This window comes from Euleptes europaea, chromosome 12 (genome assembly GCF_029931775.1).
Source record: "Euleptes europaea isolate rEulEur1 chromosome 12, rEulEur1.hap1, whole genome shotgun sequence".
In the NCBI taxonomy this organism is placed as follows: domain Eukaryota; kingdom Metazoa; phylum Chordata; class Lepidosauria; order Squamata; family Sphaerodactylidae; genus Euleptes; species Euleptes europaea.
Genome location: NC_079323.1, coordinates 5292027 through 5317805, shown reverse-complemented (window position 1 = coordinate 5317805; position 25779 = coordinate 5292027). Strand labels below are relative to the sequence as shown.

Sequence of the window (25779 nt, the reverse complement as noted above, 5' to 3'; positions counted from 1 at the left end):
TAGAGTCCGCCGCTCCAAACCATCTCTCTTAACCACTACACCATGCTGGCAGGTTAAGCATTCAAGTTTGTCTTGACATATCTGTGACTGCATAATTTGTTCACGGCAGACCGTTTGCGCTCATTTTTGTGCCTGTATTTTAAAGCTGCGATGTGGCCTTTTTGGAGAAGTCGGCTTCCCTCTGGCTTTGACCCACATACGGCGAAAGAGATTACAGAGGTGGTTTGCCATTGCCGGCCCATGTATAGCAACCCCGGACTTCCCTAGTAGCCACCTTGAGCTCCTGGGAAGAAGAGTGGGATAAGACTGACTGTTTGGTTAGCGTTCTCCCCTCCCCTTTCACTCTTCTTCCCCTCTGGCACTGTCTAGCACTGTTTCTCCTGGATTTACTGGGAATCTTGGGGCTTTTCCACATGGGTTTTTTCTTCTTCCCAGGAGCTCAAGGTGGTACCAAAGGGCTTTGTCGCCACAGCTGACGGGGGGGGGGGGGGACATGTGGAAAAGCCCCAAGATTCCCACATTGGTCTGCAGTGGAAGAGTTATACTTGAGTCCGGTAGTGCCTTAGAGACCACAAGATTTTTGGGGTAGAAGGTTTCGAGAGTCATCAGATACCAGTCCTCCAATTCTTTAAGGAGCCCCTTCCTTACCACCATCCCAAGAATGCACCCCACTCCCAGATATTTCCATTAATTTCCACTTGTCCGCAGGTCTCCGAACTTGTTGCGTAGAGTGAGCATGAACAACATATAACAGGGAATCATCTGAAAGTTCGGACTGCTTTGCATTAAGGGGGGCGCTGCGAAAAACGTCAGCTTGTCGCGCTGGCAGGCTGGATCTCCCCAGAGAAACATAAATCTCAGCCGCTTCGAGGAGAGATGCTGAAATTGCTCTGAAGCTGAATGTTCCAGCCCTGGGACCTCCGCTGCATCGACAATCGAGTTGTAGCCCTCCTGCGCCAACAGGGAAGGGAGCGTATCTCGCTTGGTAGAGCCATTATAGAAAAGTGTTTAAAACCCACTGCCTCGCCTAGGCTGGGCTTTCCAAAGCAGCTTCTCGTATTCCTGCTTTGAAAGCCTAAAGCAGGAGTGTCGAACGTAAGGCCCACGGGCCGGATCCGGCCCCTTGAGAGCTCTTTTCCAGCCCGCAAGCCAGTCGAGGCAGCAACTCTCCCCCCACCCCTCAATCTGGGCTGCCGAAACATGACCTGGCCCAACCAAGTATAATTTATGTTATATCCTGCCTTCGTAACTATTGAGTTCGACAACCCTGGCCTAAAGCAAAGGGAAGAGAGGAGCCCTGCCTAGGGTGGCCAACCACCAGGTGGTGGCAGGATGTCTCCCACTATTACAACTGATCTTCAGCCGATAGAGATCTGTTTGCCTGGAGAAAATGGCCCCTTGGACTCTATGGCGTTGAAGTCCCTCCCCTGCCCAAACTCCGCCCCCTTAGGCTCCACCCCAAAAATCTCCAGGTATTTCCCAACCTGGAGCTGGCAACCCTAGCCCTGCCCCGGAAAGGTGGGGCCCAGTGGTAGAGCAAGTAATCTTGAAATACAGGTCTGTTTTATGGGGAAAGTTTGTGGCACACCATGGCCACTTAGAATTTACTGGCTTTAACATAAATTTTATTGTACCTTCCTCAATTTTGTTGCATTTTACTGCGTCGTAAAACCACTTTTGGGTACTTCCAGCTGAAAGATGGTATACAGATGGGAAAAAAACCCGGTGCAAACAAAGAATCGAAGGTCTTCTTTGCACAAGGGAGAAGAAAAATCGGAATCTTTCAGGTGGAAGCACCAGGAATGGGAAACCTGAAATTGGTCTCATTTTTACCATAGAGCGCATGCATGCAACACTAAGGAACTATCAAGTAAATAGTGGTTTCTAACTTTTGCAGAGCCAGAAACGGCTGAACTGTGTTAGGAAGACATGTGACATCAGAGAGGAAGCATAATTGAATATTGGAGCCACTGTGGAAAGCAACTGGTTAAGAATTGAATTCATCTCCCACCACCGATGGATAGGGTTGCCAGGTCCCTCTTCGCCACCGGCAGGAGGTTTTTGGGGCGGAGCCTGAGGAGGGCAAGGTTTGGGGAGGGACTTCAATGCCATAGAGTCCAATGGCCAAAGCGGCTATTTTCTCCAGGTGAACCGATCTCTAATGGCTGGAGATCCATGATAATAGCAGGAGATCTCCAGCTACTACCTAGAGGTTACCGATGAAGTAAAGTTAACCTATAAACAAGCAAGGACAAGAACTCCACAAACTTATTTTCAAGTTTACAGCAAAACGCATTCTAATGAGAAATAGTAAATCTGTACTTCTACTGAGGATCTTGAACAAATATGAAGCTGCCTTCTACTGAATCAGACCCTTGGTCCACCAAGGTCAGTATTGGGCTCAGTGGTAGAGCATCTGCTTGGCATGCAGAAGGTCCCAGGTTCAGTCCCCGGCATCTCCTGTTAAAGAGACCAGGTGAGTAGGTGATGTGAAAGACCTCTGCCTGAGGCCTTGGAGAGCCACTGACGGTCTGAGTAGACAATACTGACTTTGATGGACCAAGGGTCTGATTCAGTAGAAGGCAGCTTCATGTGTTCATGTGCCTATTCAGGTATCTGAAGAACTGAGCTGTGACTCATGAAAACTTATGCCCTACCAGAAATTTTGTTAGTCTTTAAGGTGCTACTGGACTATTGCTCTTTTTTGCTGCTACAGACTAACACGGCTACCCATCGTGATCTATTTCCTTATTACTGGAGTTTTGTCTGGTGAAGAGGAGGAGAAGAGTTGGTTTTTATATGCTGACTTTCTCTACCACTTAAGGAAGAATCAAACCGGCTTACAATCACCTTCCCTTCCTCTCCCAACAGACACCCTGTGAGGTAGGTGGGGCTGAGAGAGTGTGACTAGCCCAAGGTCACCCAGCTGGCTTCAAGTGTAGGAGTGGGGAAACCAACCAGATTCACCAGATCAGCCTCTGCCGCTCATGTGGAGGAGTGGGGAATCAAACCCAGTTCTCCAGATCAGAGTCCACCACTCCAAACCACCGCTCTTAACCACCACACCACGCAGGTGCTACTGGACTCCTTGCCCTTTTCTACTGCTACAGACCGACTAACATGGCTACCCATTGTGATCTACCTCCTTGTTATGGGAGTTTTGTCTGGAGAGAAGAAGGAGTAGTAGAAGTTGGTCTTTATACCCCGCTTTTCTCTACCTTTCTTGAACGCATATGAAGCTGCCTTATACTGAATCAGACCCTTTATTTCCCCTCCCCCCTTATTCCATTCTTTATGCTCGTGGATAAAAAATTTGCCATGGCGAGGGTTACATTTGGATCAGTATCAGCCAATAACTTTGCAACTATATCTTGCTTTAGGGCAGGTCCCCACCTCTGAATGTGTATTGCAATCCATTTCTCTCCGGCGAGATCATGCTTTTTACAATCTACAAAACAATGCCAAACCGTGTCCAAACTCCCTGATCCACAATCACAAAGTCGTTCGGAAAAGGGGACCCCTGAAAGTCGGCCTACTAACCCCCCCCCCAGTGGCAGTGCATTTAATCTGGCCTTGGAGAAAAGCACTCTGTGAATCAGACCCTTGGTCCATGAAGCTCAGTATAGCCTACTCAGGTATCTGAAGAAGCGAGACTCATGAAAGCTTAGACCCTACCATTTGGTCGTCTTTAAGGTGCTGCCGGACTCTTGCTCTTTTCCATTGATCTCTGTAAACTTTCTGCCCCGCGCTATTGAAAAGGTAGCAGTATCTTTTGTATCAGAGATATAAGCTACAGTCTTTTTAAGCATAAGAAAAGCCGTCACCAGTGTTTCTTGTTAACAAAAAGGAAAGCAAACTGAGGAACGGGCAGGAAGACCTTTTCATCCAAGAGCCCATTTTCCAGGTCCTCCTACACACGCTCTGGGGTCTATCTGTCATCAAGATCTGAAGCTTTTCCATGGTTGAGCAGAGATCAACAAGAGCTACTTCAAGTGTCAGGGATACTCTAAGATTGATGAGTGCACAAGAAATTGTTGGATCATCCACCTAAGCCAGAAGCTATTTTTCCAGAAGATCACAAGTTAGTCAAGAAAACAATGACTGATGTAAACTGATTTTCAAGTCCCCGTTGGGGAGTGGAGGATAAATAACATGAAATAATTAAAAAAAGAGTTCAGGTTTCTAGTCCTCATGGCTGGGATACGCTTGAAAGTACAGTAGGGGCCGTGGCTCAGTGGCAGAGCATCTGCTCGGCATGCAGAAGGTCCCAGGTTCAATCCCCAGCATCTCCAGCTAAAGGGACTAGGCAAGTAGGTGATGTGAAAGACCTCCGCCTGAGACCCTGGAGACCTGAAACCCTGCCGGTCTGAGTAGACAATACTGACTTTGATGGAGCAAGGGCCTGATTCAGTAGAAGGCAGCTTCATGGGTTCATGTGTTCGGATGCATTTGTATTCAAGTCAACCTCTAGATAAAGTTGAAGACAGCAGCGGAAAAGGGAAAAATGTTCCGTTTGCAAACATGCAAAATTTCTTTTTCCAAAGTGGCATACACCCACCAGCTCCGTAAAAGGAAAATCTAGGGTCGCCAACCTCCAGATGGGGCCTGGAGTTTTGCTAGAATTATAACTAGACAACAGATCAGTTCCCGTGGAAAAAATGGCTGCTTTGGAGGGCGGACTCGATAGCCTCACACCCCTGCTGAGGTCCCTTCCCTGAACCCCACCCTCTTCCCCAGGCGCCATCCCCAAATCTCCAGGAATTTCCCAACCCAGAGTTGGCATGTGGCAACCCTACTCTAACCTGTCCTGGCGGAGACCAAAGATCAGAGTTTTCTGTTTCAAGCCAGCCTTATTTGTGAGCTCTGGAGTCATCCCAAGCCTTTCCGTGGCCTGCCAGCAAATGTTCATTGCTGCTTTAAAAGAATGCTGTGTAGTAAATCTTGGTCGCATTTGCTAGGATAAGCAAAGGCAAACTTTATAGCCTAGCTGGAACAAAGCAAAACGAAGGCTCTTCATCATGTTTGGGGGGGTGGGGGTGGCAGTCGAAGTTTTCTTGAGCGCCACAGACAATTTCTACCCCCGACCCGCTTATTTCAGCCTTAATGTGAGCTTAAAAACTCAGCTCAGGGTGATATGAAAGGGGTGGGGAAAGAATACCTCTGAGAATAGGCAGAGTGTTTTCCTTTTGTTGCTGAGCCAGCCCATTCCCAGCTATACGCAACAGAGAGACATGGGGGTGCCAACTCCGGGTTAGGAAATTCCTGGAGATTCTGGGGATGAAGCCCAGGAAAAGGGGGGGGGGCTTTGGGGAGGGACCTCAGCAGGGTATAGTACCATTGAGTTCGCCCTTTGTATCAGCCTCCAAGGGAACTGATCCCTGTCATTTAAAGATCAGTTGTAATTCCAGGATACCTCCAGATCCTACCTGGAGGTTGGCAACCCGGGGGAAACAGGAATTCCACACAGACTTCCTGGCAGGATCAAACCCTGCCCTAGCCACTTCTTTTCCAATCTTGTTCTTTTGGGTTTTTTAATATTTCACACTCTCACTATTTCATTGTGTATGTTTTAAAAAAATTAATAATGCTGGCTTTTTTAGATCAATCGCTACCTGTACACTAAAAGCTAAGGCATCACACTAGAAACAGAGCTGGAAGGGATCCCAAGGGTCATCTAGTCCAACCCCCAGCACAGCACAGGAAATTCACAACTACTTCCCCCTCTACTCCCCCGGTAACCCCCCAATAGCCGGTGTGGTGAAGTGGTTAAGAGCATTGGTTTGGAGCAGTGGACTCTGATCTGGAGAACTGGGTTTGATTCCCCACTTCTCCACATGAGCGGCGGAGGCTAAGCTGGTGAACCGGGGTTGGTTGTCCCACTCCTCCACATGAAGCCAGCTGGGTGACCTTAGGCTAGTCACAGCTCTCTCAGCCCCACCTACCTCACAGGGTGTCTGTTGTGGGAGGGGAAGGGAAGGTGATTAGTAAGTGGCAGAGAAAGTCGACATATAAAAACCAATTCCTCCTCCTCTTCTTTCCCCACTCCTACACATAAAGCCAGCTGGGTGACCTTGGGCTAGTCACCGCTCTCTCAGCCCCACCTACCTCACAGGGTGTCTGTTCTGGGGGAGGAAGGGAAGGTGATTGTATGTAAGCCGGTTTGATTCTGCCTTAAGTGGTAGAGAAAGTTGGCATATAAAAACCAACTCCTTCTTCTAACCCCTGCCCGACGCAGACAAAGACAAAATTGCCATAACGGAAATGGTTTCTGCGTCTTCTCAGGCTCAGACATTAGCCGGTCCCCCACAGTGGCTACGCATGTCAGCCAGATGGCCTGGGAAGGGGCAAGAGGGGAGAGAAAACAGGCCAGGCTTCTGGGGAAAGCGATGAAGCTTAATCACCAGATAAAAGCTGTGTGACATGTCATCGGCACCTAGCCCCAGAATGAACCACTTATCTCCTTACGGTAACGGAACAAACTCCGGCCTGGCTTTAGCATTGCTTGTCTCCGAAGGACAAGCTCTCTCAGACTTCGGTTCCTCGCCTTCTCTCTCCTTTTACAACAAAGGAGGTTTCCAAAGTTGGAACGGTTTCAGGGGCTTGGCGGACAACCCTCCAAAGAGAGAAAGGAACAAGATACGTGTCCCCTGACAAGGGAGATTATGGGGAAGTAAGACAGAGCACAGTAAATTGCATATGCGGCAGTCGCACAGAATACAGTTCCTCAAGAATTTCTGCTGGATTTTTAAACACATGAACAGATGAAGCTGCCTGATACTGAATCAGACCCTTGGTCCATCAAAGTCAGTATTGTCTACTCAGACCAGCAGCGGCTCTCCAGGGTCTCAGGCAGGGGTCTTTCACATCACCTACTTGCCTGGTCCCTTTAACTGGAGATGCCGGGGATTGAACCTGGGACCTCCTGCATGCCAAGCAGGTGCTCTACCAACTGAGCTATGGCCCCTCCCCATGGCTCTCCAGGGTCTCAGGCAGGGGTCTTTCACATCACCTACCTGCCCAGTCCCTTTAGCTGGAGATGCCGGGGATTGAACCTGGGACCTCCTGCATGCCAAGCAGATGCTCTACCAACTGAGCTATGGCCCTTCCCCATGGCTCTCCAGGGTCTCAGGCAGAGGCCTTTCACATCACCTACTTGCCTGGTCCCTTTAACTGGAGATGCCGGGGATTGAACCTGGGACCTCCTGCATGCCAAGCAGGTGCTCTACCAACTGAGCTATGGCCCCTCCCCATGGCTCTCCAGGGTCTCAGGCAGGGGTCTTTCACATCACCTACCTGCCCAGTCCCTTTAGCTGGAGATGCCGGGGATTGAACCTGGGACCTCCTGCATGCCAAGCAGATGCTCTACCAACTGAGCTATGGCCCTTCCCCATGGCTCTCCAGGGTCTCAGGCAGGGGTCTTTCACATCACCTACTTGCCTGGTCCCTTTAACTGGAGATGCCGGGGATTGAACCTGGGACCTCCTGCATGCCAAGCAGGTGCTCTACCAACTGAGCTATGGCCCCTCCCCATGGCTCTCCAGGGTCTCAGGCAGGGGTCTTTCACATCACCTACCTGCCCAGTCCCTTTAGCTGGAGATGCCGGGGATTGAACCTGGGACCTCCTGCATGCCAAGCAGATGCTCTACCAACTGAGCTATGGCCCTTCCCCATGGCTCTCCAGGGTCTCAGGCAGAGGCCTTTCACATCACCTACTTGCCTGGTCCCTTTAACTGGAGATGCCGGGGATTGAACCTGGGACCTCCTGCATGCCAAGCAGGTGCTCTACCAACTGAGCTATGGCCCCTCCCCATGGCTCTCCAGGGTCTCAGGCAGGGGTCTTTCACATCACCTACCTGCCCAGTCCCTTTAGCTGGAGATGCCGGGGATTGAACCTGGGACCTCCTGCATGCCAAGCAGATGCTCTACCAACTGAGCTATGGCCCTTCCCCATGGCTCTCCAGGGTCTCAGGCAGGGGTCTTTCACATCACCTACTTGCCTGGTCCCTTTAACTGGAGATGCCGGGGATTGAACCTGGGATCTTCTGCTTAAAACACCCCTGTGTTTTTCAGCCCTGTTTCGAACTGCGGACACTAATTTGGTGACCTTGGGCAAGTCACAGCTCTGTTAGCCCCACCTACCTCACAAGGTGTCTGTTGTGGGGAGAGGAAGGGAAGGTGATTGTAAGCTGGTTGGAGTCTTCCTTAAGTGTCAGAGAAAGTCAGCATATAAAAACCAACTCCACTTCTTCTTCCCCTTACCTTCCTTGTCGTTTTCCCCTCTCTCTGTCCCCATTCCCTAGAGGACCTGGGATTCTCTGGGTCGATGGTGATCTCCTGAATGTCATCTTAGACCATCCTCACCAGTGAGGAAAATTGTTTGAGGCAGATCATGGAGTTAGGACACCAAACTGCATAGCTGGTATTAAATTATATGCTATAATCCTATATTATATTAATATATAGTGATTTATTATGTTGGAAGCTGCCCTGAGTCAGGCTTAGCAGAAAAGGGCGGGATGTAAGTCAAATTAAATAAATATCCCCCCCTTCCCCCTGCGCTGCTGCCTTGGTCATGCAACAGGTAAAGTCATTGGGGAAGGGGGAACCTCTGGGATGATCTGATCATGAATTTCTCAGCATTTTGGCTACTTAGACCCCTGGGGTAGCCACAGTCTAACCTAGGGGTCTCCCACGGGGTGCCTGTGGGTGCCGGGGTGCCTGCCAACACCTTTTCTGGCGCCCACCAAGTGTTTTTTAGGAAGCGATTAAGAGGGAGAGAATTGCTCCATTCTGTGCCAGCTGTTTTCACTTGACTCTCAAACATCTCTTGTAGTTTTTTTAACTCATGGCAAATTCTCGGAAATGTATTGGGTTTTTTTTGCCCCTTTAATTTTATTAATAAAAATGGACAGTCAACAATAGGTATGTACATTAACCACAAACAAATAGTCATAAAATCACATGAAGTCCTTTACAGCTCTGCATCACTAACCCCGTCTCACTTAACCAAAACTGTGTCTTCTTATAAAATGGATATCTCCATTCTTTGAATCGTTCTTGTCCGTAAAAGGTCTACACTATTAATCAATTCTCGGAAATGCATTTGCCGGGAATGAGCCGGCCAGTTCCCTCCCTCTTTGGAGTACAGTTTCGAGCCGTCCACCCCCAAATACGATTAACGAAATGAAAGGCAGATGCTCAGACTCTGTTTCTCCTCACTGGGCCAAAGAAGATTAGGAAAGACGGGCCTGGAATCTGTGGCTTAGTGCAGCCGTGCGGGATTAGCATTACACTGAGTGTGCAGCCGCCATGCGCAGAAAGCCAGACTAGAGAGCTAATCAACCTGCTGACCCCCCTCTGAAGCACTGGAGGGAGAGAAAACGCCATGGGGGGGGACAAGAGGAGGACAAGGGCTTTGTGTGTATTACAGGATGATGAAGAAGAAGAGTTGGTTTTGATGTGCTGACTTTGTCTACCACTTAAGGGAGACTCCAACTGGCCTACCATCACCTTCCCTTCCTGTCCCCACAACAGACACCCTGTGGGGTGGGTGGGGCGGAGAGAGCTGTGACTAGCCCAAGGTCACCCAGCTGGCTTCATGCGGAGGAGTGGCGAAACCAACCCGGTTCACCAGATTAGCCTCCGCCGCTCATGTGGAGGACTGGGGAATCAAACCCAGTTCTCCGGATTAGAGTCCACCGCTCCAAACCACCGCTCCTAACCACTACACCACGCTGGCTCTCCAGCGTGAGGAGGAGAGAAGATCTAGTCTTTCTCCTAGTTAGACTCTTTCTCTTTACACCCCCCCCCCAATGTTTACTTTTACAATGTGAAAGATAGGGAATTTGTCCACTGTCAGTAAAGCTTTAGGCTTTCTCTGCATGAGCCACGGTTCTGAATGTGCCCCCAAACTATAGGATGCAAGCCCAGAGGAAGAAAGCATTCAGAGATGCAGTGGTAGGCTTCTTCCAAGGGGAGCTAACTTCTCGGGTGGGATTTGACCCAGGGATTTGACTCATGCAGAGACACAGCCGGTAGCATCTTGGGCAGGCAACTGCTTGGGGCTTATGAGAAACTAAATTTCTGACCACACACTAGTGGCTCTTCTCAAAGGAAATGAGCGTGTCATTAGGATTTTTGTCACTGGCAAACATTTCTAACAGAGGCTGTAGTTGCAAGCCAGAGACTAGATCAGAGTACAAATCAAGCATAATTCTATACCTTTCTACCGGCTGCCCGCAATACTTTGACATCCGCTCACCTGGGAGTTAAAATGCAGTCCCCCAAAATGGCAGCAGAGTAGCCAATGAGTCTGACATTGTGCAGACAGGCGAGCTCTAACTGTTTCGGGAAGTCTTTAGGGAAGTTTAAAAAGCTTCTTGGGCAGGAGAAAGCGGCCAGAGGAATCTACAAGCTTTTTTTTTTACAACTGCTTTAGACTCCGAGAACAGCACGGATCTCAGAGAAGCCATCTAATGAAGGTTGCCAACCCGGGCATGGAAATACCTGGAGATTTGAGGGTGGAGCCTGGGAAAGTTGGGTTTAGGGAAGGGAGGGGCCCTACAGAACACCTTCCAAAACAGCCATCTTCTCCAAGAGAAGGGGAATAAAAAAATTTAAACAAATAAATAGTGAAGAAATGTGTGATTTATGTAGCCAGGAGATCAGCTGTGATTGCAGGAGATCTCCAGCCCCCAACTGGAGGTTGGTAACCCTACATCTAACCCTAGCCCCCCTCCCAGTTCTGTGAGACTTTTGTGAGCCTACTCTTTTACAGCAGCAAGATCTCTAGCTATCCGCAGAAGGTAACTGCTCATCTCCGCCTGATTAAAAAGTTTTACCTGCTCCTTCCTAGAGACCAAAGAGGCACAGGAAGACGAACAGATTTGGCCACCCTATACTTTGTGTAATACTTTTTGGTGTTTCAGAGCACCATTGCACATCCATTTTCTCATTCATTCTTACCACCACCCTGTAAGGGAAAGTTAGCAAAACCACGCTCATCTCTGCTGTGAAACAGACCGAGTAGCTCTTGCCTAAAGTCAAGACCACCGAAAGGATTCATGGCCGAGATCTGAGCCAGGAACTTCGATAATGCCCGTCAAGGCATGCCAAAAGCCAAGAATTTGGGAAGGGGAAGTCCAGAAATGCAAATCAGCTCTGTCACCTTGGGGTGGGAGCTGTCAGCTCAGTGTGGTGGTTAAGAGCGATGGTTTGGAGCTGTGGACTCTGATCTGGAGAACTAGGTTTGACTCCCCACTCCTCCACAGGAGTGGCGGAGGCTAACCTGGTGAACTGGATTTGTTTCCCCACTCCTCCACATGAAGCCAGCGAGGTGACATTGGGCTAGTCACACTCTCTCAGCCCCACCTACCTCACAGGGTGTCTGTTGTGGGGAGGGGAAGGCAAGGTGATTGTAAGCCGGCTTGATTCTTCCTTGAGTGGTAGAGAAAGTCGGCATATAAAAACCAACTCTTCTTCTTCTTCTTCATGTGCAAACCCCTGAAGAGGTTTTCCTAAAAAGGTTTTATTTACATGATCACAGTTGTCCCCAAATTATGGGTGCTGGAAAGTCAACATCTATTCAAAGTCTTTCCCAAAACACTAATATTTGGGCAGATAAGAGACTCTGCCAACGGAAATAACAACAAACATGGTGGCCATAAAGATCTTATCAGGGCAGAAAGAAGCTGTGGGTAGTTCTCCAATACGCAGCGGTATCAGCCTGTTCTTTCGTCTCGCTACCTTGGTCTGGGTCTAACCGGACTTTCTGCATACCTACACACTTCCAGGAAACCTAGCTTTAAAAAAACAAAACAACCCTGCATTCCCCCTATGGGAAGAGCCAAAATACTTGTCATAATCCCCGTTTCCGTAGCTGTTGTGAGAACAAAGGCTGCACGTTTTTATCCCACTCGGATCGGATGATTCTCCCCTCCAAAAAGATCGGGATGATTCTCCCTTTCTTCATGTTATCCTTGGGTTACAGCCCCTTCTATGCTTACAGGCTTCCCCCTAACCTAAAACAATTTCTCGTCGGCACCAATGGACCACCCTACCAAGACACAAACTCCAGAAACAGTCCCTGCAGCAAACCAGGATGAAACCTTTACCCTCGAAGAACAAGACTGCAGGACCTAAGAACATCAGCTGTTCTGTAACACCATCTTGGGCTCATCCTCCAACGTAATTTATGCCTTCAATTAAGATAGTTTCCTATAGTTTCCGACCCCGAAAACCATGTTGGTCTCTAAGTTGCTACAGGACTTCAATATAGCCATAATATGTGTAATACATTTCACGTTCTGTTCCCTACTAACCCACATGAACATATAATGAAGCTGCCTTATACTGAATCAGACCATCATTTCGTCAACATCAGTATTGTCTACTCAGACCAGCAGCGGCTCTCCGGGGTCTCAGGCGGAGGTCTTTCCCATCACCAACTCTTCTTCTTCATGTGCAACCCCCTGACGAGGTTTTCCTACAGAGGATTTCTTTACACGATCACAGTGGTCCCCAAATTATGGGTGCTGGAAAGTCAACATCTACTCAGAAGTCTTCCCCCAAAACACTAATATTCATGCAGCTAAGGGGCTCTGCCAATGGAAATAACAACGAACATGGCAGCCATAGAGATCTTATCAGGGCTGAAAGAAGCCGTGGGTAGCTCTCAAACGGCCAGCGGTATCGGCCGGTTCTTTCGGCACGCTACCTTGGTCAGGGTCTAACCGGACTTTCTGCATACCTGAGACCACAGGCCTACACGCTTTCAAGAAACCTAGCTTTAACAAAATAAAAACAAACAAACCTGCATTCCTCCTAAGGGAAGAGTCAAAATACTTGTCATAATCCAGGTTTCCATAGCTGTTGCGAGAGCAACGACTATACATTGCTATCCCACTCTTCCTCCAAGAAGACTGGGATGGTTTGCTCCTTCTCCATTTCATCCCTGCAGGTCTTGGGCGACAGGCCCTCCCCTGCTTACAGACGCCTTCCTAACCTAAAGCAACTTCTGATCCACAACAATGGACCACCCATCTGAGATACAAACTCAGGAAGCAGACACGGCAGCAAACCTAGCTACCAGCTTTCATTGAATCATTGAGTTGGAAGGGACCACCAGGGTCATCTAGTCCAAGCTACCAGCTTTCATTTAATCATTGAGTTGGAAGGGAACACCAGGGTCATCTAGTCCAACCCCCTGCACAATATCATCTTCGGTTCATCCTTCTGAGAGCCAGCGTGGTGTAGTGGTTAAGAGCAATGGTTTGGAGTGGTGGATTCTGATCTGGAGAACTGGGTTTGATTCCCCACTCCTCCACATGAGCGGTGGAGGCTAATCTGGTGAACTGGGTTTGTTTCCCCACTCCTACACATGAAGCCAGCAGGGTGACCTTGGGCTAGTCACACTCTCTCAGCCCCACCTACCTCACAGGGTGTCTGTTGTGGGGAAGGGAAGGTGACTGTAAACTGGTTTTATTCTGCCTTAAGTGGGAGAGAAAGTCGGCATATAAAAACCAACTCTTCTTCTTCTTCCCAAGTAATATATGCCCTCACATGTCACTTTCTATTCTCTGCTCATTGTGCACTAGCTACCCTGAACAAACAGATCAGTTCCTACGCAAAAGAATAAAAGGACACATATCTGACATTAAAAACCTATATCGTCTGTTTGTCTAAAAACCCAGCAAGTGAACATTTTAATCTACCGGGGCATTCTGTTGCTGATCTAAAAATCTTTATTCTCCTAGAAAAGGACTTCAAAGGGAGAATCCAGTGGGAATCTTCTGGATCTATTCAGACTCTCTAAAGTACCACTTCCAATGCAGAGTATATTGGATTTTCACCAAACAAACAGCTAAGGCCTAGAGAGAGGAATGTCATTCATTTCTCACTGAGCGAGCAGTGATTAGGACCAGTGGACTCTAATCTGGAGAACAGGGTTGGTTTTCCCACTCCTCCACATGAAGCCGGCTGGGTGACCTTGGGCTAGTCACGGTTCTCTCTGAACTCTCTCAGAAGAAGAGTTGATTTTATATGCCGACTTTCTCTACTACTTAGGGGAGAATCAAACCGGCTTACTATCACCCCCCCTTCCCCTCCCCACAACAGACAGCCTGTGAGGTAGGTGGAGCTGAGGGAGCTCTAAGAGAGCTGTGACTAGCCCAAGGTCACCCAGCTGGCTTCATGTGGAGGAACGGGGAAACAAATCCAGTTCACCAGGTTAGCCTCTGCCGCTCATGTGGAGGAGTGGGGTATCAAACCTGGTTCTCCAGATTAGAGTCCACCACTCAGCCTCACCCACCTCACAAGGCGCCTGTTGTGGGGAGAGGAAGGGAAGGAGATTGACGCGTAAACTGGTTTGATTCTCCTTTAAAAAAGGTAGAGAAAGTCAGCATGTAAAAACCAACTCTTCTTCTCTAAAGCACCACTTCCAATGCGGAGTATATTGGATTTTCACCATATAAACAGCTACGGCCTGGAGAGAGAAAAGACATTAATTTCTCACTGAGAATCACTGCATATAATGGCAGCTTCCAGTTTTTACAGAACTGTCTTCTCTAGCCTTTCCCTGTCGCTATCATCCAAATCTATGATCAGAGGCTGCAAAAATTCTGCTTTCTTATTCCCCCAATGTCATTTTGTTTTTGGCCTTAATAGCACACCCTCATTCATCCAGAAACAGCTGTTCCGTCTCATTTTGGCATCCAGCCCAAAGTAAACAGTATTCAGTTTTTATGTCACACTGAGAGTACTGGCTGGCCCTAATAAAGAACTTTCATTGTCCTCAAAAGTTATAGTTTTCCACAGTGATAGGTCACACATCTTCTCTTCCGCGGTCACCACGAAGAACCGCCTTGTGCGAAAGAAGTTAGGAGTGTTTGGGGGGAAAGCAGTAGAGGAGAAAGGCCTTTTGCATATGCTCAGAGGCAATTCTACCCCTCCAAGCCTGGAAAAATGGAAGCAGCCTCAGCCATACTGCTTGCCATGCATACAGCCAATGCGGCGCAGTGTCCGAAATAGTACATTTGGACCAGGGAGACTTGGGTTCAAATCTCCTCTTGGTCATTACACTAATTGGATGACGGTGTCAGAAACTCTCCCAAAACCTTTCCGCCAGTGGCGAAGAGGGAGCTGGAAACCCTACTCTTCGCCACTGGCAGGAGGTTTTTTGGGGTGGAGCCTGAGGAGGGCGAGGTTTGGGGAGGGACTTCAATGCCATAGAGCCCAATTGCCAAAGCGGCCATTTCCTCCAGGGGAACTGATCTCTGTCGGCTGACTGTCAGTTGTAATTCTGGGAGATCTCCAGGCCCCACCTGGAGGTTGGCAGCCCTACTTCAACAGCTATCGCCAGCCATGTGGTTTGTCTGGGAAACCTTTCCAAAGTTCATCAATATCCACTCTGACCTGCAGAGTCCCACACCGGACACAGGAAAATATCTTGCAGTAAACACAGTAAAATCTCTTGTGGCAAATAAAGCAGCCCTCAAAAGAGAAAAGGGAAATGTCCGTCCAGCAGGGCCCGGTCAAATGCCACAGCGCACTGACCCTTACAGCCATGGGGGCTCAGCAGTGAGCCAATTCATGCGCAGCCCATTCTTTCATTCCTTGCCCAAATCAGACAATTATCTTCTTTGTCCTTCTTGAAATTCAAGTGCTTGCTTTTTTTTTGGTCTGGAGAAACTGCAGCTGAGGCAAGACAGAGAGAAAGATGATTGCCTTCAGGAAGAAAAAATAAGAATAAAGCACATTGATAGAGTCCTCCAGAACAAACGGCCAGCCGGAGATCAAATTAAGGCATTAAAATGGCCTGGCAGAGAAGCGGGGAGCTGTGCCAAACCTGGAGCATTGCTTTGCCAAGAGGCAGAATACCTGCAAATACCTGTGAGTTTATGTGTAGGGTTGCCAACCTCCAGCCGGTGGCTGGAGATCTCCTGCTATTACAACTGATCTCCAAGCGATAGAGATTTGTTCACCTGGAGAAAACGGCCGCTTTGGAAGGTGGACTCTACGGCATTATACCCCATTGAAGTCCCTCCCCAAACCCCACCCTCCTCAGGCTCCACCCCAAAAATCTCCAGGTATTTCCCAGCCCAGAGCTGGCAACCCTATTTGCACGTGTATAGAAATGCCTCCAAAAGGGAGACTGCAGCCAAGAAATCAGAAGGAGACTGAGTTTGAGAAGGGCAGCCATGAAGGAGCTAAAAAAGATTCTGAAGTATAAGGATGTGTCACTGGCCACCCAGATCAAGTTAATTCATGCCATTGTATTCCCTATTACTATGTATGGATGTGAAAGCTGGACAATGAAGAAAGCTGATAGGAAGAAAATAGATTCCTTTGAAATGTGGTGTTGGAGGAGAGTGTTACGGATACCGTGGACGGCCAAAAAGACAAATCAGTGAGTTATAGATCAAATCAAGTCTGAACTGACCCTAGAAGCTAAAATGACTAAACTGAGCCTATCGTATTTTGGTCACATTATGAGAAGACGTCACTGGAAAAGACCGTCATGCTAGGAAAAGTTGAGGGCAGCAGGAAAAGAGGAAGACCCAACAAGAGATGGATTAACTCAACCAAGGAAGCCACAGCCCTCAATTTGCAAGATCTGAGCAAGGCTGTCCAAGATAGGACATTTTGGAGGCCTTTGATTCAGAGGGTCGCCATGAGTCAAAAGAGACTTGACAGCACACAGAAAGAGACTCACACAAAAGAGACTCACACACACACAGAAATGTCTGCAAGCACACCGCATGGGTGTTTGTGTGTCTGCAGAAATCACCTTCTGTGGTTAGGGTCCTTCACCATAAATTTTAGCAGACCTGAGGTGGTGGTGGTGGTGGAAAGGGCCGTCAAGACAAGAGATGATCAGAGGTGGTTCGCCACTGCCTGCCTTGGCATAAGGGCTCTGGACTTCCTTGGTGGTCCCCCATCCAAGTACTAATCAGGGCCGAACCTGCGTAGCTTCCAAGATTCGACGAGATCAGGCTAGCCTGGACCATTCAGGTCAGGGCTGACATGGAGAGATATTGATGTAAGCGACACGCCACGTTGTCTAAACAGATTTTAAAAATGCTTTGATCTTTCATTGTTCCTCTTTTCATATTCCGGTGAGTGATGCCCATCTCCTAACTTGCTTAAAGCCAGCGATACTTTGAATTAAAGATGTGAAGGCCCGGGGGGAAAAATGGAATTCTTTTGGAGGGGAAAAGCTGCCAAACCCCAAGGACTTTTTTCAGTCTACCTATCAGAAACATTACGAACCCTTCAGGGAGCACTGGAGAAATAAAAGACTCCAGCGAAGTAAATTACTTTTTTCTTTTCGAGTAAAGTGTGCGGAAACGGCATAAGATGCAGCAGCTCACAGCATCCTTGCCTTAGCATCGGGTGTGTTTTGCAATTTTGCTCGTAGAAATCTCAAGTGTTTTATACTTTTCAGTTCCATAAATATGCCAATTAAACACAATGTTTATATGCTCACTTGTAAGTGTTGCGTTTTTGCTCGCGAAAGCGGCATAACAGGGTTAGGTTCGACAAGAAGCTAAGTATTGTACATTTTTCACATGCAAAGATAGCGGAGAACAGTCCCATAATATGCCACATCCCAAAACCAAAGCTGAGATTCTATTCAACACTGGTGCCCCCGCCACAGAAAACCTGATCTCGCACACTTCCTCCAATTAGAGAATTAAATACTCAAGATCTTCAAGAAAATTAAGCTACGATGCATGGCTGCAGGTAGAACAAGAAGGAACATGTCAACCTTTGTATAATACAAGATTAACAGATTGACTGTCAGAGAAAAGGCAGTGTAGTGGTCGGAACAAGGAAGCAGAGACCCAGGCTCAAAGCCATGAAGCGTACTGGATATTCAGTCATTATCATTCGGCCTAACCTACCTCAAAGGGTTGTTGTGATGATAAATGGGGGAAACAGAGGATCATGTATACCACCCTTGAACTCCTTGGAGAACAACCTAGTTCTCTCCTCCTAGGTCCTGGCTACTTGGTCTCTAAGGTGCTACTGGACTCAAATCTAGCCATTCTACTGAAAACCGATATGGCTACCCTCAAGAAACTACCCGAAAGGTGGTGCTTCCCAGAAATAAACTTCCTATTTGCTGGCTCATAACATGTTCCACAAATGATGGACTATCTGTCACTATCCCCTGAAACAGCTGCTGAGCAACAGCTTCTGCCTGGGGAGGGCGGGGTAGAAATGTAATGAAATAAATAAAGACCGCTAGAGTCACTATCCTATCATATAGTACTTTGGTTATCAATTCTCAAGACTTCAGCATAAGAAAACGCCCCCTTAATAGCACAGCCTCGCATTACCAGGAGAGGCAATGGATTTCAAGTGATCTCCAGTATCCACCAATAGAATGAGAGGCCGCAAGAATGGTACTGTTATGATTCGCAACCCATCCTGTACTGTTATCTTACCTTTGGCCGTTTCCACTGGACACCCTGAATCTGCGACTTGTAAAAAAGAGAGTCATTGTTGGCAGGGAAGAGGGGATCCTCAAAGAGAACTTTCCTCCGCTGGCAGTCCTTCTTCAGGGCCGCGTACCGCTGGTTTTCATAGGGCTGTGCTGATGAAAACATTCTTCCTGGCAGCCGCTAGAGGAACACAAGCAAAAAAATTTGGTAATTCTTTCAATAAAATGTTCAGGGCAGAATCTTTTAGAAGAATGGAAGGGGTTGTAGGTTAAAGGTGTGGGGCACCTTTAGGAACTATCACTGTCATCAGGAGATCAGTTGTAACTCCAGCTGTAATTCCAGTAGAGCTCCAGGCCCCACCAGGAGGCTGGCAACCCTAGGTAACTGATATTTTCAACTGAGAAAAGGATCAAGGGCTGGCAACTTTGGCTCCACCCACCAAGACTGGGGAAAGGGGCTCTAGCCCCCTCTCACCTCAGAGGCTTTGGCAGTGCCCTACCTTTTGGCCTCTCAGCTGCTCCCAACCGTTTCCAGAGTAATGGCTTGTACCTTTAAGTGAGCAACTGAACTGCCAGAGCCTCTGTTGCCGTCCAGGGGCAGAGAAGAGGTATAGAGAGCCCCTAAGTGTACCTGCTTCAGAGTAAGTGGCTGAAGAATACTCTGCTTTTCTCTAAGTGGCTGAAGAATACCCCGCTTTTCTCTACCTTTGTAAGCCGCATTGAGACTCCCAATCACCTTCCCTTCCTCTCTCCGAAACAGACACCCTGGGAGTAGGTGGGGCTGAGAGATCTGAGAGAACTGTTACTAGCCCCAGGTCACGCAGCAGGTGTCATGTGGAGAAGCGGTGAATTGAACCCGGTTCTCCAGACCAGAGTCTGCTGCTCTTAACCACTACGCCACACTGGCTGAAACGAATTCATGGTGAGAGGAAGCTCTTGGGACCAGGAGCAACACTGGGAACCATATGGAAGAAAGCCTCCAGTATCCAAATTTGACATACTCCTACTTCTACCATAGATAGTACTTTGGAAGTACCAACAAAATATGCCAGACCTTAAAAGAAAACAGATATTTCAGAAGCTCAGTTTCGCACCCAACATCGACCACTTTCCCACCCTTGCATAGAGCTGGGACATCCACAACCATGTGGGTATTAGCTGGGTTTACACGAACCACACAATTCCATCACACACCATGGAAGGAGCCACAGCTAAGTTGGAAAGGAGCCAGAGGAGAATTAAGACAACAAGACAGCAGGAGAAAAGAGGTGGGGTGGTAGGGGGTGGAGGTATTTCACCCCGAGAGAGAGAGAAAGATCAGCCCATCTTACTCTGTGGGCCAACACAGTTGCATTTCTGGCACAACTGCACAGGAGATATCAAGATTTTAACAGGCTTCTTGGGCATCTTTTTAATTAAAAAGGCTTCCTGGCTCCCTGCCAAAGACTTCCTGATTAATTATTTTCTCTCAATAGCAGCTGGCACCGTAGGAACAGACATGACTTCAGTCGGCCCAGAGGAAATCATCGGCATGTTCACACACACACACACACACACACAAAATGCAAGGGGGGAGGAAGTCAGAGGATCAGCCATTTCTCCGTCTGTACTAAAAGGCTGGATGAAACACCATCTTGTCTATTGCTCTTGCAAAGTGGCTACCAGTCTGTTCAAATACAAGGGAACAAAAACTGGGATTCTACCAGCCCCTGCAAGGCTACCAGCTCTAGGTTAGAAAAATTCCTCGAGATTTTGGGAGTGGAACAGGGTTGCCAACCTCCAGGTACTAGGTGGAGCTCTCCCGCTATTACGACTGATCTCCAGCCAATCGAGATCAGTTCACCATTGGACTCTATGGTATTGAAGTCCTTCCTCACCCCAAGCCCGAACCTCCTCTCCGCCCCAAAAACCTCCCGCCAGTGGTGAAGAGGGACCTGGTAACCCTAGTCTGTCAAAATACAAGGGAACAAAAACTGGGATCCCACTAGCCCTACTGATGCCCCTGTAGGGTTACCAGCTCTGGGTTAGAAAAATTCCTGGAGGTTTTGGGGATGGAACCTGGGGAGAATGGTGTATAATACCATATGGTGGGAGGTTTGGGGGGCGGAGCCTGAGGAGGGCAGGGTTTGGGGAGGGGAGGGACTTCAGTGCCACTAAAACTCTCTTAAATTGGACAGACCTCTCCCAAAGCCTCGTGGGGACCTAAGCTGGCAGCCTGCCAATCTGAATAGTACATAGGAGAGACTGGAAGCTCTGCGTCGATGGCAGAATGCCAGCAGCGGGTTATTTGCAAAAACCTTCCTTTGTAGCTTGGACGGGTGAGGAATATAAAAAATTTGCTCTCATCCCCCCCCCCACCGCCAGCTTAGAATTCTTATCCTTCCTTATAAACTGAGTTAGAAAGGGTGACAGGTAGGGTTGCCAACTTCCAGGTACAACCTGGAGATCTGCTATTTCAACTGATCTCCAGCCGATAGAGAGCACTTCACCTGGAAAACGGCCGCTTTGGCCATTGGACTCTATGGCATCGAAGTCCTCCCCTCCCCAAACCCCACCCTTCTCAGGCTCCCCCCCAAAAACCTCCTGCCGGTGGCGAAGAGGGACCTAGCAACCGTACTTATCCTACCTGGCTGAATAGCTTTCTATATTTCTATATAAAAACATTTCACCAGCCTAGATGTTCGGTATCAAAACAAACAGAGCAGAGGAAGAAAATAAATAAATTATTTCAAGGCACAGTGGCAAAGCCACGGTCTTCAAGCTACAAAGTTTTGTAGAGCGTTATAGCAATTCACGTTCCATTGTAATAAAGACGCCACTTTCATTAACCTTCCATCCCCGAAGCAGAAGATGCTTATTGTATGCCTAGGCCTGGTATTCATGGGTTTTGGAGTGTGAGAAAAACATGAATTACAACATCTTCTATGCTTTTGTTATAGGAAACCAGAACGGGTGGGCCCCCTGACACTTTCAAAATGCGCAAGGAAAAAGGCGGGGTGAGGAAATGTGCCTCGACCCTTAGAGCACAAACAAATTCTGCAAGGCCTACAGAAAACCGCTTGGAAGCTTTTGACAGTTCTCAAATAACACGGCGTAAGTGAATACAGATTTTATAACTGGAAACCCGAAAACTTTGGCCAAAATGCATTTCCTGCAGGAGTTTTTAAAGTGCCAAGCAGAAAGAGCTTACAAAAAACAGTTTTAAATGCACTACTCAAAAAAATGTGACCCCCCCAACACCATCTATGAAACCATTCTACCACTAACTGTGCTATCTGAAGGATAGGGTTGCCAACCTCCAGGTGATGGAGAAAACAGACACCTCTGTACATATATCAAAAGGATGAGAAATTCAGTACAGGAAAATAGCTGGTAACATTGCCAAATATATTGTGGCTATGCAATTCACAGTATGTGGTAAAAAATCCACCAATCACCCTATATACTGCAAAGAAAAGATGTACAATTTTTAATAATCCTAACAGGTAAGTCTAATTACATCCCTCTAACAGGTAAGTGGTAGTTCAAAGTTCGTAGTAAAAATTCATTGGGTGCAATTTCTCATTATATCAGCTGCAAGATGTTCAAGGAGAATACGATCGTTTCGGAACATGAAGCCCGATCCTTCTTCAGTTCATCACCTCCAGGTGATGGCTGGAGATCTCCCACTACTACAACTGAGCTCCAGGTGACAGAGATCAGTTCCCCTGGAGAAAATGGCCGATTTGGAAGGTGGACTAGGGTTGCCAACTTCCAGGTACTAGCTGGAGATCTCCTGCTGTTACAACTGATCTCCAGCCGACAGATCTGTTCACCTGGAGAAAATGGCCGCTTTGGCAATTGGACTCTATGGCACTGAAGTCCCTCCCCTCCCCAAACCCCACCCTCCTCAGGCTTTGCCCCCAAAACCTCCCGCTGGTGGCAAAGAGGGACCTGGCAACCCTATTTTCTCCCCAAGGCGGTCCCCAAAGCGGTTGACAACACAACCTCTCCAAATCACTAAGCTAATAAATTATGCCCTGCTTTTCAGAGATCGTCTTTCAGAAGACCAGGGACCACTCAGACTATGTCCTTCAGCAATAGCTAGCCCTATGCCTCTAGAGAGCCAGCGTGGTGTAGTGGTTAAGAGTGGCCGACTCTCATCTGGAGAACCAGGTTCGATTCCCCGCTCCTCCACATGAAACCTGCATGGTGACCTCGGGCCAGTCACAGCTCTCTCTGAACCCTCTCAGCCCCCGTGGAGGCAGGCAATGGCAAACCACCTCTGAACGTCTCTTGCCTTTGAAAACCCTACCAGGTTGCCATAAGTCAGCTGTGACTTGACGGCGCACACACATACATACATGCCTCTAGGACACTTTCAATCAGTCCACAAGAACCACAGCCCTCTACTGTTGGGTCTCCAGCCTCTAGCGCTTGGGAGATATACTGCCTCAGATCATGGAAGTTCCATTTTGAAAAATGTGGCTAACTGCTGTTGCTAGATGGAGCTTCCCTGTTCAGAGGCACTATACCTAATTCATGAATGTCAGATGCTGGGGGCTGAGCATGGGAGGACCGTTGAAGGCTTTTGGATTGCTCCGGCTGGAAACAATATGGTAGACTAAATCTATCACTTTTTATCCTCCTCTTTCTCCAAGGAGCTCAGACCGGCATACACGATTCTCCCTTCTTTACCTCACAACCCTGCAAGGCGGGCTGGGAGCGAAACTGCGGCTGGCCCCAGGACACCCAGTAACGTTCGAGACTCAGTCAGGATTATAATCCAGGGCAAATAGAAGTTATCTTCGGGAATTAGCGGGTTAAAACTGCTCTGGGCTGCGTCGCCTCTGAGCCGGACCCCTCCTTCTAGTCAAATATGCCAACAAAGGCAGTCACACTGTATACCGAGAGGGGATCGCTCAACACGGTTCTCCCCTTTTAAAACAAAAGACAATGAAACCAGTGAGTCACCGCGTATTTCCCCACCTGTCCCTGGGAAACGTTTCATAGCTCAGGGTGGTTCCAGATCAATAGCAATGCCATTGAGCAAACTTACATCACCCTATTTCTAAATAGAGAAGAGAACACGCAGGCAGAGGATCTCAGAAGCCAACAGCCAAGGAGACTTCGTTGCTAAACACACGCCAAAAGGAACACAAACCAGCATCTTTAAACCACAGTTTTGACATAACACGAAACCAGGGTTTAATTTTCAACTACGGTTCGTTTGCGAAAACCAGGACTAGGAAGCACAATGAAACTTCACAAGACTCTTGTTTAGCGAGCAACACAGCTATCAAACATGAAAACATGTGTGGGTTGCCAGAAAAACAATACTGTATATCAGTGGTTCCCAACCTTTTTTTGACCAGGGACCACTAGGACTTTTTTGTTCGGTGCAGGGACCCCAAGGTTCAAAATAAAAATTCCGAGATTTTGAAAATAAACTTTAATCATAACTGTTAAACATTAAACTTAGAATATTTGAATTTTTTTTTATAATAGAGAACTTTTAATTGAAAAGATTAATTTATTGTGGGTTTATAACTTTGTTTCACGGACCTTAATTTAGTTCTCGCGGACCCCCGGTTGGGAACCAGTGCTGTATATAGATAGGCATGTTTCAATTTTACATAGATAGGTATGTTCCATTGTGTTATTATGTCGGTTACAATTCAATTGGGGTTATAACTAAGTCTGTGCACCGAAAAAGAAATGAAGATAAGGCGAGAAAGAGAGATTCAGGACAAGAAATGTTGAAAACATCCAATATTACTTTTAGCGGGTAGTTTTTAATGTATTGGTGAGTTGATCGCAACATGTTCTGTGTGCCAAGGAAGAAAGGAGAAAAGAGTGTATTGAATGTAATTCTTTATTATCTTTTCCTGACTTTCCCCCTCCCCCTCATTTTCTATCTTTAAAAAAAAAATACATTATAAAAAAAGACTCTTGCTTACCAACTAACACAGCTACCAGACACGAAAAACATCTGTGGGTTGCTGGAAAAATAACACTGTATATGACCTCTGGGGTCATATTTATAATGCTTGCCCTCAAAATCCAATATCTTCCCCCGTAGCCCAGGGATTTTTAAAAAAAAGAAGCATAGGCAAGCGGGCTTTGCATTCGATGCAGAAGTCATTGATCCAGTTTTGAAAGAACTGCGCATATATCGATATCTTGCCTTGGCGGCACCGATAAGGAGCTAGTCAGATTTCTCCTAAGTGATAGTCACTCTCAGGTTACTGCAGGAGTTGCCAACTTCCTGGGACTTATTTTTTAAACTACTCTAAACCACATATATGATTCTAAGGAAGAGTCTTACTCAAGTTTTAAAACTTCCTTTTATCCTAATATGTATTTATTTATTTATTTATTTTATGCCAATAAAGGTTTTGATATGGATATCTATATCAGTGGTCCCTGGCATGGTGTCCGTGACTGCCACGGTGCTCACCAACACCTTTCGTGGCACGAAGTGGGTGGGGCCAGGTTGGTCTTAAGCCCAGCGAGGCTTCTGATTGGCTGGGCAGATTTTTAAAAATGTGGCTTTGGCACCAGCTCCTACCACAGCACAAGGATCTTCACTGTGCGACTGAAGGTAAGCCGCAGTAGGCATTTCGTGGCTGGCTCCGCCTCCTGCAGCAGCCATTTTGTGGTTGGCTCCGCCTCCTGCAGCAGCCATTTTGTGGTTGGCTCCGCCTCTTGCAGCAGCCATTTTGTGGCATCACCCACCACACTGCGCCAGAATTCCAGAAGCGCCCGCAAGCTCAAAAAGGTTGGGGACCCTTGATCTGTATCGCGTTCAGCCTTCATTTTAAACCAGATTATATGTTTAATTCATTTATATTCCACCTTTCTCCCCAGTGGGGCCCCAAGGCGGCTTACATCATTCTCCTCTCCTCCGTTTTCTCCTCACAACCCCCCTGTGAGGTAGGCTAGGCTGAGAAAGTGTGACTGCCCCAAGATATCTCAGGGAGCTTCCATGGCAGAGCAGGGATTCGAACCTGGTTCTGCTAGATCCTATTCCAGCCGTCCAACCACGACAGCATGCTGACTCTCAAATGAATTTTAAAGAGAAGTGCTTTGAAGCTGGAAAGATCTAATCACCTAAAATCACCTAAAATTTGCGTTAATATATATATACATATATCACTATTCTGTCATGATGTACCATACCTCCAAAATAGACTAATACTGAAACATAACTACCGTACGATGCATAACACTATTTTGGATCACTCCCACGGTATACATACCCCCAGATTAATAATGCAATAATCATCCAAGGGTTTCTGTTGACACCGCTAAATTTTGTGCCGGCGCGTTCAAAATTAGGTGAAAATTGTCGG

General features: G+C 47.6%; 1 protein-coding gene across 1 annotated transcript in view; it reads right to left on the bottom strand.

The window, feature by feature from the left end:
* CAPN5 (calpain 5) overlaps nt 1-18622 on the bottom strand; it is a 62383-nt gene extending 43761 nt beyond the window's left edge. The window contains exon 1 of the mRNA XM_056858312.1: nt 18450-18622. Within this exon, the coding sequence (XP_056714290.1) occupies nt 18450-18611 (162 nt within the window). The 5' untranslated portion in view covers nt 18612-18622. The remainder of the gene's footprint in view (nt 1-18449) is intronic.
* Nucleotides 18623-25779: the final 7157 nt, after the last annotated feature.